The sequence below is a fragment of the Sitophilus oryzae genome, unplaced genomic scaffold (assembly GCF_002938485.1).
Source record: "Sitophilus oryzae breed Bouriz unplaced genomic scaffold, Soryzae_2.0 scaffold_179_pilon_pilon, whole genome shotgun sequence".
NCBI lineage: Eukaryota > Metazoa > Arthropoda > Insecta > Coleoptera > Curculionidae > Sitophilus > Sitophilus oryzae.
The window spans coordinates 3,162,371-3,177,195 of NW_022146501.1; the positions used below are offsets into that span (position 1 = coordinate 3,162,371).

Genomic DNA, 14,825 nt, shown 5'->3' on the forward strand with positions numbered 1-14,825 from the left:
GAGGCATAGCACCAATAACACACTCCACTTAAGCTTTATTGATGAATTGTTAGAGTCTTAAAAAACACACACAAAAATCACGATAAGTAAAAAATGTATGGGCACTTTTAGGTTAAATCACTTGCACAACGTGTAATTTTTAAAATTTCTATTTTTTGGTGCGAAACCGAGAGTGACCATATATCTGGTAGTAGTTTATGTCACTTCAACACCAAAATAATTAGTTTTTTGCACTACAATAATAAATAATACCAAAAATCAAAGAGTTAAAACCAAAAATCAACCGATAAAATATGAAACGGAATCTAACCCAATATCTAAGTATGTACAGCTGATGAAGTAAACAAAAGTCCGCCCCCAGGCTGATCTTTTAAAGAACGGCAATGACTGGCTGACTTTTGAAAATAATGGACCATAGATCAATCGATTGGATCAAGTGTGTATGTGCCTAATAATGAAATAGAAGAAGTCATCATTGCTGCCATCCTTCCAAACGTAAACTTTGTTAGGGAGGGATGGGTATTTAAAATCTCTAAAAAACGGTTTTTTCCCATATACGTCTTTTTTTTCCATGAGTAAAAGATAACACCGATAACTTTCTTCAAAACCGTCGGGAAATGTTCAATAATTTTAAATAATTTAGTGCTGTTCAGTATACACTCTGTAATAAAACCTTAAAAGAACCTTTTTCTAAATAAAATATATATTTACATATTTGAATTTAAAAGCATTATCTAAAAATTATAATTTATATACTCTATAATATACTGCCATAAAATCATAAAATTTATGATCATGACAAACATTCCTTAAAATATCTAATAAATATATATATATATCACATTTTATATAAATTAATTCAATGTAACGAATTTTCATTTATTTGGTTAATCAGAGTTAAAGATGCTTGTTTCAATTTTTTTAATACAATTTTTTGTATATCTATAAAACTATACTTCTCATTCTCGTTAAAATGCTCCATTATATCTGTAAATGCATCATTCATAGTTTCTTTTACTATTTGATTATAATCAATATGATTTAAAGATTCATTCTGCACTGATTTGTTCTTTAATTCAGTTTCAATTTTTCTACAATGCTCATCTTGTTCTAAAAGTTTCGTATTAGCTTCTTCAAGCTTCTTCTCTAACTCTTCAATTTGCACGGATACATTTTCTTTATAAATTCTATTTTCTTCATAGTATTTTTCAGACTCATTTAATCTTAACTGTTGGCTCTCTATTACATCAGTCTTTCCTTTTAATTCCAATTTTAATAAGTCAATATCCTTTTCCCTTTCAGCAAGACATTGTTTCAAATAACCTATTTCTGTATTTAAAGACTGGGACTCATTGTTCTTTATTTGCTCTAAAGCAAGTTCTTCGCATTTTTCTTTATACTCTTTTCGTAGCTGTGTACATTCTCTAGTAGCCTTCTCCAAGTCAGATGATAAATTTTCTATTTTCAATTTTAAACATTTAACTGTAGATTTCAATTCTTTACTATCATCTGTATTTTGCCCTACAACATTCTGATTGCTTAGAAGACTGTTTAATTTCATATTAATTTCGGATATGTTTGTTTTCAATTCTGTATTTTGAGCTATCAAAAAATTATTTACACTGTAATCTGGAACAGGCTGTGATACCATCAAACCTGGATGATGGAGCATCATCTGGTTATGATTTGGTAACATTTGAGCATTATTTGTTATGAACGGACTTAGAGCTGTATTATCTGGGTGTACTGAGTTAGAAAAAGTCTTACTTTGTATCTGGCTCTGCACCTTTTTCAGTTTTCGAGGTACAGCTGTAGGTTTTACAATTTTAGAATCACTATAACTTGACTCTGTTTCTGAATCTGAAGGTTCTGTGTTGATCTTCCTTTCAAAAGTGGATTTTGGTAAAATCGGTTGACCCATCTTAGTAATCCTAGATAGAATATCTGTTTTTGTTTTAGAATCTTCAGAATTCTCATTTAAAGCTAGTGGAACATCATTCTGGATCTGAACTAATTCTGGTTCTTTTACCAATTTATTTTCAGTACATTTATCAATCACCTGGCAGTTTTGTTTAGATGCTTCTTTTATAAAATTTTCACAATCCTCTTCATTTGCAAAGCTTAGGCTCCAAAAGAAATTAGAACTATCATAGAACCCAATAAAATTTTTGGGGTACTTGTATAAGTTAAAGCTATCATTTAATATTTGTCTTATAAGTATGTTGGTTTTCTCCTTGTATAATATCATTTCATACAACTTTTGAGTTGAGTTTCCAATAACAGCCACAATATGCTTTCCAACTAGCTTATTGGTACCTAGCTCTCTAAAACAAAAAATTAGAACAATTCTACAAGGGCTACTTATGTTAAAATTGTGTTCTTACGATTTCCACAAGTTGATTACTTTAGCCAATACGATCGACGATTGGTTTTCTTGTTTTGCTTTTTCGGAATCGACCAAATCATTAGACTTTGGTTGTTTTGGAGCTTTGTAGGATAGGCTGGCATTGTCGTCTGGCGACGAAACATTGTTAAATATAGAAAATAAGTTTTTGCTAAAAGTTACCAGGATTAGAAGACGTGATATTCTAACTCATTAAATCTACCTGGAACTAGGGTTGAAATCGTCGTCATCAGTTTCAAACATTGTCTACAAAAAAATTAAACGTATTTTTAAGTTTATTATTGTTTTCCTAACCCAATTTTTCTATGAAATGTCAATACAGGAAGTGTATGTGAGTGTATTTTTAGTTGCCTACGTAAGATACGTCCGTGCTCCAGAATGCGGGAAGATAGGGAGGATAATAATTTTATAAATAAAGATACAGATATATAAAATATATTTTTATTGCACTTAATTTCCAAAAAACAACAATATTTATTATAAATTATAATCTTGTCTGTACCGAAAGCTAGATACGTCTAACCTATTACACACGGCATTACCACCTAAACCACTGTAACTGAAGGGATTTGAAGAGAATAAACCACAATTCTGACTGTTAACGTTATTACTGTATATATTTTCGTGATTATATTGAGGATAGGCACATTTCCAAGGCATTATATATTGAAAATCTGATCCGTTGTGCGACGAATGCGTTTGATAATGGAAACTGGTCTTTTCCATATTGTGCGCGTCCGCTATTAAAGGCACCCCTACAGGCGAGGGCGAGCTGGACGACAACTTGGAAGGAGAGTTGGTTTGTAGACATAAACTTCGCTCGTTGCGACGAAATTTGGCTCGTCTATTTTGAAACCAGACCTGGAGGAAAAAAACGACAGAAGTTTTAAATTAATATTATGGTATTTAATTAATAATTACATTAGCGTGGTCTATTTTATATTGTTATTTATTTATACTACATAGTTGGCCAAGTTGTTGTTAACTTACTTGTACTCTGGCTTCGCTTAAGCTAACTTTGGAAGCTAAATCCTCTCTTACAAAAGCATCTGGATAGTGAGTTTTTTCGAAAACTTTTTCTAACGCTGCAAGTTGAGCTGTTGTAAAAGTTGTTCTGTTCCTTCGAGGTTTTTTGTTCAATTTGTCGTTGGTGTTGAAATCTATGAAGATAAAAAAAATATATTAAAAACTATAATAAAATATGGCGTTTGTTTTATTAGTAACAGATTACTGAACTGGATTTGTTAAAAAGGTAGAGATATTATAAGTTTTGATGATTACATTTTGTATATACCGTATGATATATATTTGATATGAATTAAACTTTTATTTATGTAATCGAGGGCGCGATTTTTAAATTCATTGTTGTCAACCATGGACATATTCGGTACCGGGCTGACTAACTGGTATTTAAATTTTCCCCTGGTGATTTAGGTAGTAGCTCTGCTGTAAAAAATGTCAAGTTGCCACATTTATTTATTTATTTCCTGACATTGTCATTCGCTTTGACACTTTAGCTTTGTATAACGAGTTTTTGGTTTAAATAAACAGTGTTGTGATACTTTAAACTTAAAAATGTTTACTAGCAGACCTTGCAGTCGAACATTGTTCTTTTTAGAACCTCTTTTAGTGCGAAGTGTACAAGATAGCTGAATAGCCGTAAAAAGTCCATCTCAACTTTATTAAAATATTTTGAACGGGAATAAAGCGGTAGTAAAAGGTGAGTTTTGTCAATGTAAATAATAACTGTTTATATATTTACTAGTTGAAGCCTAGCGCATCCGCCACGACATCAGGAAAAAAATCATTTTTATTTTTATTTTTTGATTAAAATCTCAAAAAATAAAGAAGTTGTCTAAAAATGTGCTACAATACGGATATAGTATAATTCTTTATCTTTAATTTCCTTCTGCATTTGTGTAAAATACCTAGCCAGTTTTACATAAAACGTTAAATGCCGAAAGCTTACTTTGCTACCTTTTCGGACTAGTGACTCTTAAGTTCTGATCGTGTAATTGCCGTCTAATGAAACCTAAACTCTAAATCTAATCATATATAGGCTAGTGCTCTAAAACGAAACAAAAAAAATTTATCCAAGATTAAAACGAAAAAGGCAAACATTTTCTTGGATGCGTTTGAAGGTGAACGTGGCCATTAATCAGGAGTTTATTCAAGCCGCGGATAAAAGACGCACTCGGCGTCGTAAATCGTGTCGTTTACGATAATTGCGCTCTTTCGCGCCACTTCAAAAAGCGCGCCGCGACGCATCGCCACTTGGGGCTGTTTGTCAAAACGCTCAGCGTCGGATTCCGACGTTGCCAGGTCTAAATCAGATCCTTTTGGTCAAAACTTTAGTCAATTTTTTTTGTCGCTCGTTTGCTATCTTCACTGATTGAGAAGACCAAGAAGTGAAAAAAATGGACTATACAAGGTGTCCCAGAAATAAGTGCAAGTATTTTAACTGGAAGTATAGCTCAACCCCAGAAACACGCCTATGAGGTTCTTTCGCCAAATTTTTTTGGATTATTTTTAGTTTTTAGTTAAAAAACATAATTTCTTGATAATATGGTAACATAGGTAGTAGATTACATTTACAAGAAACAAAATCCAGAAAAGATTCAGTGGTTCTCAAAATTTAAGTTTTCAAAGTAAAATAAGTCCATTATTTTGGACTTATTTGAAAAACGGTAAAGAGACGTTTCTTTTATCGAGATGTTCCACCCCTTAAAATACTTGCACTTATTTCTGGGACACCCTGTATATTCGATAGAAGCTTGGTATTGGTATTGCGCGCGTGCTCTAAATGCATTGGAAGAACATAAAAATGCTTTGAATAAAAAGATTAAGATAGAGCTCATCAACTCATCATCAAGAATTTTCCCAGATTCGTTGGATAAACTTTACAATGGCTAAACGCAAAACTTGACTAAAGATAGTCGTAAATAGACTTAAAAAGACATCCTAATCCATGATGAGACTACGACATTAGCAAACAAGCAAGAATAAAATTGCATCAAACATTACATCAACTAAATAAATGGGCGCAAATGGCTCATCCTATAACTTTTTTATTTTTTCAGATAAAAAAATGAGATTTTTGATTGATGTATTCAATTGTTTTCGATCATTTCCTGTTTCACAAGAAATTACTCCAACTTTTGATTTTTAGATGGCACCCTCGGTATTTTTTTACTTTACTCGATAGAAAATTACGTTACGTGAAGATTTTACATTATCGCTTAAAAGAAAATCCCATTTTAGATTTCAATCCATGGCTGTGTTAAAAACACTAATTTTTGGTAGTCATATAAAAAGTGTTAAATAAAAATCAAAAGTTGTAGTCATTTCCGGTCAAACAGGAAGTGACCGATGTCAAATATTAGCGTACGTAAAAAGTTATAGGGATGAGTCACTTTTGAGAAACATCCGGTATAATAAAATATTGAAACCACCCACAATATTTGAATATAGTATACGATATTGGCGCAATAATTCTAGAATATTGAGTACTCATATATTTTTTAGCGTTTCTGTTCTTCAAAGTTTCATCGCGGTAATGTTGTGTGATGTCTATAAAGCGCGGTCCACACGCAACGACTTATCGTACGAGTTGCTTGCGTCGACAAAAGGTTGCAGACCAAACGTACAGTAAGTTGTGTTCAACTTGTTCAGTCTTTTGCATTCTCAAATTTCATCATGGCTCACGACGCTGAGCGTATATGACGTTCATTTTCGCTTAGCTCGCACTTTGTTTAACTACCGATTTGGGTATTCTCATCTGACGCGCTTAGCGTCTTTACAGATTCTCCTAAGCGATTCGAAAACGGCTACCTTAAAGGATCGTTTTGCTTGTAGAACTGTCAGAAAAAATTGTGATTTTGTGCGTTCTCTTGCTCTTTAGTGATAACTACTTCTTCTTCTATAAATTCTTCAATAAGTAATTGATAATTTACGATTTGGCAGCTATAAATATTGTTCAAAACATCGAAAATGCTGAGAAGCGTCTTCAACATTTCCTTCGTATAATAAGAATAATGACATATCCATAGAAAAATAGGTTTACATAACTGCTAACAATAGGTTATGAAATTCACGTAACCTTCACGTAACATTGTAACATTTGTAACTTCTCATACCTGAGAAATTGCGATGCTGCCAATTTGTGCTCAACGCGTATCCAGAAAACGATTCGCACGGCATCGAGAAAACCAAAATCGAGTACTTGCGCAACGCTTTTATGTCAAAGTTCCAGAATGCGAGCCCTGTGCAAATCGTCGAAATGTATGCCCAGGAGCCAGGAGCTCAAACTTTTAATTCCAAAGTCTCCGAGTGTGTGCAGTTCAAAAATTTGTTCACACTTGACGCAAGAAAATCGTACGATAAGTTGTTGTGTGTGGACCGCTCTTAAGGGCAGTTGTTCAGTAAATCACCGATGGCGGAAAGAACGTTTCAAAACAACCGCAGCCGCAAGACGGATCGGAAAGGATTAAGTAATTTGTAGGCTGTCGCTTTTTTCTCAACACGTGACGCCGCTTTGAGGTTTTTTCTGTCGTTTACCAGGCTGCGGTCTTCGAGTATACGTCAGGCGATGCTTATTTTAAACGTAAAACACGAAATTCTTTCGACAGGACAAGTTTATGTCTTGTTTTGACGATCTGTTTCCACCGTTCGAGTACCGAGGAGATCAGTGCGGTGTTTAGTAAAGAACAAAAAAGTCTCTAATTCTAATTTGTCAATATTCATGAGTTCCTTTAATAAAAAATTTGATCATATTAAATTGTATATTTGAAAAAAGTCGTTCTTACTCTATTGATCTTCATAATCGAAAAAAACGGCGTCCAGTTGGCTTGGAAATGACTATCGATGACATTTCCCATATAAATTTCCATACAAAATGACAGCGATCTTTGTTTCATAGCCATCATTGACGCCGTTTTTTTTTTCTACTAGAAACGTTCTATAGTTTATATCAAATAAACTTTTAGTCACGTGATTAAGCTTGGCCGGTACAGTGTTGCCCACTTTTCCATATTTTTTTTAATCAAAATATTTCAGGAAACAAAAATAAATTTAGTATAAATATTTCAACAGTTATTATTTACATCAACAAAACTCACCTTCTTAACAGCACTTAAGGGATATAAAGGGCCATTACTACCGCTTTCCCGTTCAAAATATTCTAATAAAGTTGCGATGAGATTTTACGGCTATTAAGCTATCGTGTACACTTCACTAAAAGAGGTTCTAAAAAGGACAATGTTCGACTGCAAGGTAAACATTTTTCAGCTTAAACTATCACACCACAATTTATTTAAACCAAAAACTCGTAATACAAAATTAAAGTGTCAAAACGAATGACAATGTCAGGAAATAAATAAATAAATCTGGCAGCTTGACCTTTCTTCCAGCAGAGCTACCACCTGAATCCACAGCAGGAATTACTAAAAGATAGGTAATTGGCTCTTCTAAAAACTGTCGTCGCCGGATTTTTTGTTTTTCATTTAATCAAAAAATAAAAATAAAAATGATTTTTTTCCTGATGTCGTGGCGGATGCGCTAGGCTTCAACTAGTAAATATATAAACAGTTATTATTTACATTGACAAAACTCACCTTTTACTACCGCTTTCCCGTTCAAAATATTTTAATAAAGTTGAGATGGACTTTTTACGGCTATTAAGCTATCTTGTACACTTCGCACTAAAAGAGGTTCTAAAAAGAACAATGTTCGACTGCAACGTCTGCTAGTAAACATTTTTAAGTTTAAAGTATCACAACACTGTTTATTTAAACTAAAAACTCGTTATACAAAGCTAAAGTGTCAAAACGAATGACAATGTCAGGAAATAAATAAATAAATGTGGCAACTTGACATTTTATACAGCAGAGCTACCACCTGAATCCACAGCAGGAAATTTAAATTACAGTTAGTCAATCCGGCGCTGAATACGTCCATGGTTGGGAACCTTTGAATAAGAAGACTAAGGAAGGAGCATAATGCTATCCATGTATTCATGCATGGTGGGCGGAAAAAGCACTCTAGGGTGGGGATCCTTGATAGTTCTGTTTGACGATTTATTTGACACATTTGAATTTGATTTGAAATTTTGTGGATTTGTCAGTCTTTACGGAGCTTATTTTATGTTATTTATTATTTATTCTACTACTGATAGTTGTATAAAGGTAGTAAATCTAGATGGAAATTGTGGGCAAACCTTAAATTAAGAGTGACACTATCGCGATTTATCGAAAAAGACTCTCAAATAGTTGGTTGTAGCGTGCGGTAGATCTCGGCAAAAATTAAGTGAAACAATGAAACAACTTTTCGCTAGTAAGTAACTATATAATATACATACGTGTAGTAAACCGATCATTTATGAAATTCACTTAAATTAACTAAATTATATATTTTTCTTGCATTTTAGCTTTTATTTATTACTTGTCAAAGATTAGATGTCAAAGAATTTAGATACGTCAATTTGACTTACCTGCTTCAGTAGCGTATCGGATGTTTGTGTTAATAAATAATTATTATAACTTATCTATTTTTATTAGAATTATATATTTTTATAACAATTTTAATAACTACCAATATTTATTCACAACGTAAAATAAAACAACAAATTATTGAGTCTACCCCACGTCTACCCTACATCATAGTTTTACATTTTTTAAATAAAATTAGAACGACACTGATAAACCGGAATTTAAGTCGGCCATATTTGAGGCCCATCGCGGTGTACCTAAAATTTTTGATATGCTCCTTCCTTAGTCTTCTTATTCAAAGTTGAGAACAATGAATTTAAAAATCGCCCCCTCGATTACTTAATTAAAAGTTTAATTGCTATCGAATATATGTAATCAGCTGGCTTGTGTGCACATTCAATCCGTGCACTTGCATCTCGCCATTGGAATTATTATTAGCGTCGGATTGGGACTTTTGTTTTCACAAACTACAAAAATGACATTAACAATATTTAAAGTCAATAAATAGTACACGAGATTTTAGTTGTTTAACAAAGTTTGATTGGCGATTTGATAACTTAAAAATAGTCTTTATTTGTACTAATTCGAATTTCATGTAACCGCAGCCTTAGAATTCAAATTATTAAAGTATTTGGACTCACCCTCTGATTCTGCATCATCTGAAGTACGTCTCTTGTGGCCTAGCCTTAACAGATTGTTCACTGTGAAATGTCGGGCGTTTCCTTGGGCTTCGAATCCCTTCAATCCGTTGTATCCAGGATCTGCCACGTCACATTCTGACGTAACCGCGTGTGAACTGTCAAAATTGAACATTTTTGCCGGTTTGAAATTTAGTTCTTCGTTTTTTCTGATTCTTGCTTTTATTGCCACTTTGACTTTTTGCACTTATTAATAAGGTGTCTTTATTGTACGTCAAAGCGATATGTACTGTACTTTATTTACGAAAAGCATTGTTTCTGGAATACCATGGTAGGCCGGTTCGCTGCATTCTGTTTTTGTCTACGAAAAAAAAATTAAATATCATCAAGTCCTGTTAAAGCTTATGAAAATATATCTTGAATAAAAACTGTTTTATCATTTAGATGTCATTGGTTTTATCAATCCTCCATTTGTTAATCTTTGTTTGAACTGTCTTTGTTTCGAAAAAAATTATAGCGACGATAAGTGGTAAATATAGAACGTAGCTTTACGTATTTTAACTAGTTATATTTTGATAAGGATTGACAATGTTTATTAATGTAAACATTTTCCGGACATGTTAATTAAGATGACTATGGGTCATAAAATCAATATAATTCGATTTATTTTTGTTTTATAGACCAGCAGATTAATACACTCAGATGCAGGAAAAACGCAACGGAAAATTTTTCCGTCAAGTTTAAAGTTTTTTAGCAAACTGTATATAAATCAATCAAGTTTAATTCATGAACTCAGTTTTTTTATAAACTTTCGTATTTTGTTTATTATACAGGGTTAATTACAGGGTTGTTTTTTACCCTAATTTTAAAACACCCTGTGCAATAATTTCGAGAGTAACTTTTCCTAAAACATTATTTTTCGATCAGAACCATGTCACCTGAGCACTTTGTTTTTTGACTCATGTCAACACACGCCTAGGTTAATTTTTAAGTGCGAAATGAACTTGCCACCAACTATTTGCAATTTTATCCAGTATCCTTACTTTATGATGATATTTTTTAATATCACGAGGTGGCTTTGATGAGTGTTATAATGAGTGTCATAATGTCATATCGACAGTGATTAGAACTCTATATTAAAATTTAAAAAATGTTAAAAAGTAACGATACAGGCTTGGTTTTAATAAATATTAGTAGCATTAACAGGACTAAGGATATTAAAAAAAAATAACTGTAATAACTAAATGTACAAACAAACAAAAAACTTGTAAAAAATACTCTAATACTTTGTATTGCCTCACCCGGCTGCTATAACTGTCAGTAGACATCGGTTCATACTGTTAATGAGGCTGCAAATATATTGTGTTATGTTTTCCCATTCTTCTTCAAGGAGCAAGCGAATATTCATAATTTCGGCCATTTTCAACAAGATCAATGACTTTTGCACAATCTTCAACACTAAGAACCATACTCAATCGTACACAACAATATCACCAAAGCCACCTCGTCATTATGAAGAAAAACATCAAAAAGTAACGATAATTGAAAAAAGTGCAAAATGTTTGTGGCAAGTTCATTTTGTCCTTAAAAATTAACGAAGGCATTTGTTGTGACATGAGTCAAAAAACAACATATTCAGGAGACATGGTTCTAACCGAAAAATAATGCTTTAGGGAAATTTGCACACGAAATTATTGCACAGAGTGTTTTAAAGATAGGGTAAAAAACAACTCTTTGATTAACGCTGTATAATGTAGAATGTTTAGGAGGGGAGTTAATCACCGCGACCTTATTGTGTGTTCCCCTTTCTTGAGTTATAACGAGTTATAACTCATCATACAGTCTCAGGGCTTTAAGAAAAGCCAGTATCTGAGACGGCTCCACAGAGGCCAGCTCTCCATCCTCGACATCAGACGTACCAAGGTTCATGACACGAATGGTCGTCGTCTCGGCGCACTCAGTGATAATAAGTTCTGATGTTTCCCCATTTTCCCCACAAAATCTGCATTCGCCGTTGTTTCTCAGTTTCAGCCTACTGAGGTGTTCGTTGAGGAGACAGTGTCCTGTTAGAAACCCCGTGACAATCCGAAGATTGTTTTTACTTAAATCAAGGAAAACCTTTGATTTTTCTTGGTCATAACTTCTAAGGAACTTTTTCGAGTGACTTAGACCGTTGGAGGACACTCATTCCAAGTTACGGATGGAGTCTTCCAGATTCTTCAGTTCCGCTTTCAGTTGGTTTCCGTTTGGAAAACAGAACGGTTCTGGTCCAGTTAGTGGAGTGTTCGCTCTTTTTCTAGCTAGATCATTTGCTTTTTCATTGCCTTCTATCCCTTGGTGAGCAGGCACCCAGAGTAGGAGGACTTTATTTTCTTTGCCTAATTTGTTGAGCTTCTCTAGGCATTCTTTGACCAACTTCGAATTGATGGTTACTGAGTTGATCGCGTTAAGTGCTGCTTGACTATCGGATAGGATGGCAATTTCCTGTTTTCGATAGTTCCTATCCAAGATAAATTGTACGCATCTTTCGATAGCGCAAATTTCTGCCTGAAGGATACTGGGGTAGGTGCCCATTGGTTCGGAGTATTCAGTTTTCGGCCCAAATACTCCTATCCCTGTCCCTGCTTTGGTTTTGGAAGCATCAGTATACCACGTGATGGTATGGTCTTTTATATGCTGAGTAAGCGTTTCTTTCTTCCAATCCTTTTTATTACTCAATACTACAGTGAGGTGTTTCTCAAAGTTGTAAATTCTTGGTATGTCATCCACTGGGAGTTGGAGAAGTGGAATTTTCTTTTTGAGGGTGTTCCAAGCCCCTGACCTGAAAATTCTCCCAGTACTGTTTCCGTCAATGACCATTCTAATCATTGTCGCATTGGCATAACTACCGACGACAATATGCAGTGGTGTTAGGTCTAGAATGACCTCCATTGCTGCTGTTGGGCATGTTCTCATGGCACCTGTGATGCAGATACATGCCAGTCTCTGTACTTTGCACAGGTTTTGCCTTGCTGTACGTTGCTCTAGTTTTGTATACCAAGCAACTGCTCCATAAGTAATCATGGGTCTTACTATCATGGTATACATCCAGCGCAAAATGTTAGGGGCAACGCTGTATAATAAATCAAACACTAATGTTTATAATAAACTGAGTTTACGAATTAAAGTTGATATATTTATATACAGTTTGCTAAAATATCAAGGAAATAGGGCTAAAAATAAAAAAATATAACATTTTAAACCTGACCAAACATTTTTCCGTTGCGCTTTGCGCTTTTTTGCGTTTGAGTGTAGATACTGGAAGCCAAATAAAGGTTGATTCTCACTATACCTTCCGTTTCCATTCCATATCCATTCCATAGCCGTTCCGTACTTTTTATTGTATTGACGCTATACGTAAGCTTCCGTTCCGTATCAGTTCCATATTTTTTATTGTATAATTTATATCATTAGTCGAAAGTTTTATTTTAAAAAATTGTATCTTTTGAAAAAGGTAATAGATTTAATTAAGAGGTAAAATAATAAATAAATATCAGCTAAATGTAAACAGAGCTGGTACAAATGTAAGAACTTGACAAAGCTGTTTCCGATACGCTTCAGACCGTTAGCAAAAAAAAATGGAAGGAAAGGATATGGAAGGATATACAGGGCACAACAATAAAACGAAGTTTTTTGTCCGAAACGGATATATAAGTATTTGCAATATGACAACAACGGCTGTCAAATTAAAAAATGCGATTATCTGTAACGGATCTTGCTCGTATTGTGGCTTTAATTGAGGATGCCGAAGTCAACGTTATGTGTCAATACCTCGAACAACAATCAAAGATGCCTGGAATCGGTATATGGAAACGGGAAATTTCACCAGGAGAGTGGGTTCCGGAAGAAAACGGAAGACAAATGCAATTGACGACCGCTTTATTGTCTTGAATACTTTACGAAATCGTAGAATTATAGCATTTCAGAATCAACATGTGCTACAAGCCGTGCTGCTAGAACTTAATTCAGTGAAAGAACAATCCGACGAAGACTAAAAGAAAACAGCTTGTGTGCAAGGAGGTCTGCCACAGGACCCCAGCTAATTCCAAGACATCGTCGAGCACGTCTTCAGTTTGTGCGTTTACATGTGAATTGGGATATTGAGCATTGGACTAAAGTCCTTTTCACGGATGAATTGCGGTTTTGCCTGCGAAGCATTTTTCCGAGAAATTCGTTTTAAAGCAGCGTATCGCCAATACAAACAGAGATAATGTCGTGATTAAAAAAACAAAATTTTTGACTTAGCAATAGCTACTACAGCTGCTGCACCCTACAGGGTGCTACAAAGTTCGGGCAAAAAACTTCGTCTTGTTGTTGTGCCCTGTATATGCTCAAAATAAATTCGAAATAAAAATTTCTGTCGTAGCATCCGTTAAGAAGGAATTAATTTACAATTTAAAAAAAAATCATCAACTTTAAAATTGGGACTAGTTTTTAGTGGCCGGTTTTTTTTGCCGGTGAGTGTTTAATATATTTTATGTAAACGGAAGGGAAACGGAAGGTAGCTGATACGGAAGGTATAGTGAGAATCAGCCTTAAGCGGTAAATCGATGGTAATTATATACAGGGTGGCCCATCGAAAAATAAATTCATAAACACGTCAATTTTGTTTGTGAGAGGGACAACTTTTGTCCCAAAAATGATTGCAAAATCTTCAACCCTCTAAGCGGGGGTGTCATCCCTCAATTTTTTTCAAATGGAAAGGGGAGTCAAGTGGTACCGCAATCAAAAAGGCTTTCTATTCTCTATACTTTCCCGTTTCGTTTTTGAAAATCGGTCGAGTCATTGAGAAAATAAGAAGGATTGAAATTTGAAAAGTTTATTTAAACATTTACCAGAGTAAATGATAAGGATAAATTGCTTTGACCAATTTGCTGTTTTTTCTTATTATTTCTAGATGTTTACGCCTTTTTTCACTTGCCACAAGGTCGAACGATCAGGTAGTTGCTAGATAGCTGTTCTGTGACTTGTGCGTTGAAGTTCTTCTCAATATCGTTAAACTTTTTAACAATTATGGTGTACTCACTTGCATAAAAAGTGGAAATAATTGAACTTGATTTTAAAAATAACGAATGGATGGGGTTGAGCAGATATTCAATGAATGCCATCCTGACAAACACCTTTATGGCAAAATTGTTCGCTAGTTAGTAGCAAAATTTCGCGTTCGTTATGAATAAAAAGAGGCAGAGGGAAAATCCTGTAGTAAATGAAGCTATGGAGGTATTCATATTGGGCCAAGTTGCCATGGATAGTACGCTG

The 14,825-nt window shown here is 34.2% G+C and overlaps 2 protein-coding genes across 5 annotated transcripts in view; both read right to left on the bottom strand.

Annotated features, from left to right (window-relative positions):
- Positions 1–775: 775 nt before the first annotated feature.
- LOC115882696 (uncharacterized protein PFB0765w) lies at positions 776–2,741 on the bottom strand. The gene is made up of 3 exons (XM_030900908.1): positions 2,607–2,741; positions 2,385–2,555; positions 776–2,324 (listed from the first exon to the last, which is right to left on the bottom strand). Exons 1-3 carry the CDS (start codon positions 2,645–2,647, stop codon positions 860–862), a joined length of 1,677 nt encoding a protein of 558 aa, XP_030756768.1. The 5' UTR covers positions 2,648–2,741; the 3' UTR covers positions 776–859.
- Positions 2,742–2,859: 118 nt separating this feature from the next.
- Positions 2,860–14,825, bottom strand: part of LOC115882697 (retinal homeobox protein Rax-like) — a 114,548-nt gene continuing 102,582 nt past the window's right edge. For all 4 annotated transcript variants that reach the window (XM_030900912.1, XM_030900911.1, XM_030900910.1 and 1 more), the window contains exons 2-4: positions 9,531–9,888; positions 3,395–3,564; positions 2,860–3,265 (exon numbers count right to left, since the gene is read on the bottom strand). In XM_030900912.1, the coding sequence (XP_030756772.1) occupies positions 2,882–3,265; positions 3,395–3,564; positions 9,531–9,702 (726 nt within the window). In that variant the 5' untranslated portion in view covers positions 9,703–9,888 and the 3' untranslated portion in view covers positions 2,860–2,881. The remainder of the gene's footprint in view (positions 3,266–3,394; positions 3,565–9,530; positions 9,889–14,825) is intronic.

Excerpts from the sequence above, each read along its gene's own strand:
- LOC115882696 (XM_030900908.1), bottom strand. The coding sequence starts at position 2,647 with ATGTTTGAAACTGATGACGACGATTTCAACCCTAGTTCCAG. Across the intron at positions 2,556-2,606 it reads GATTTCAACCCTAGTTCCAG|CAAAAACTTATTTTCTATAT; the intron begins GTAGATTTAATG and ends GGTAACTTTTAG. Across the intron at positions 2,325-2,384 it reads GTAATCAACTTGTGGAAATC|AGAGCTAGGTACCAATAAGC; the intron begins GTAAGAACACAA and ends TTTTTGTTTTAG.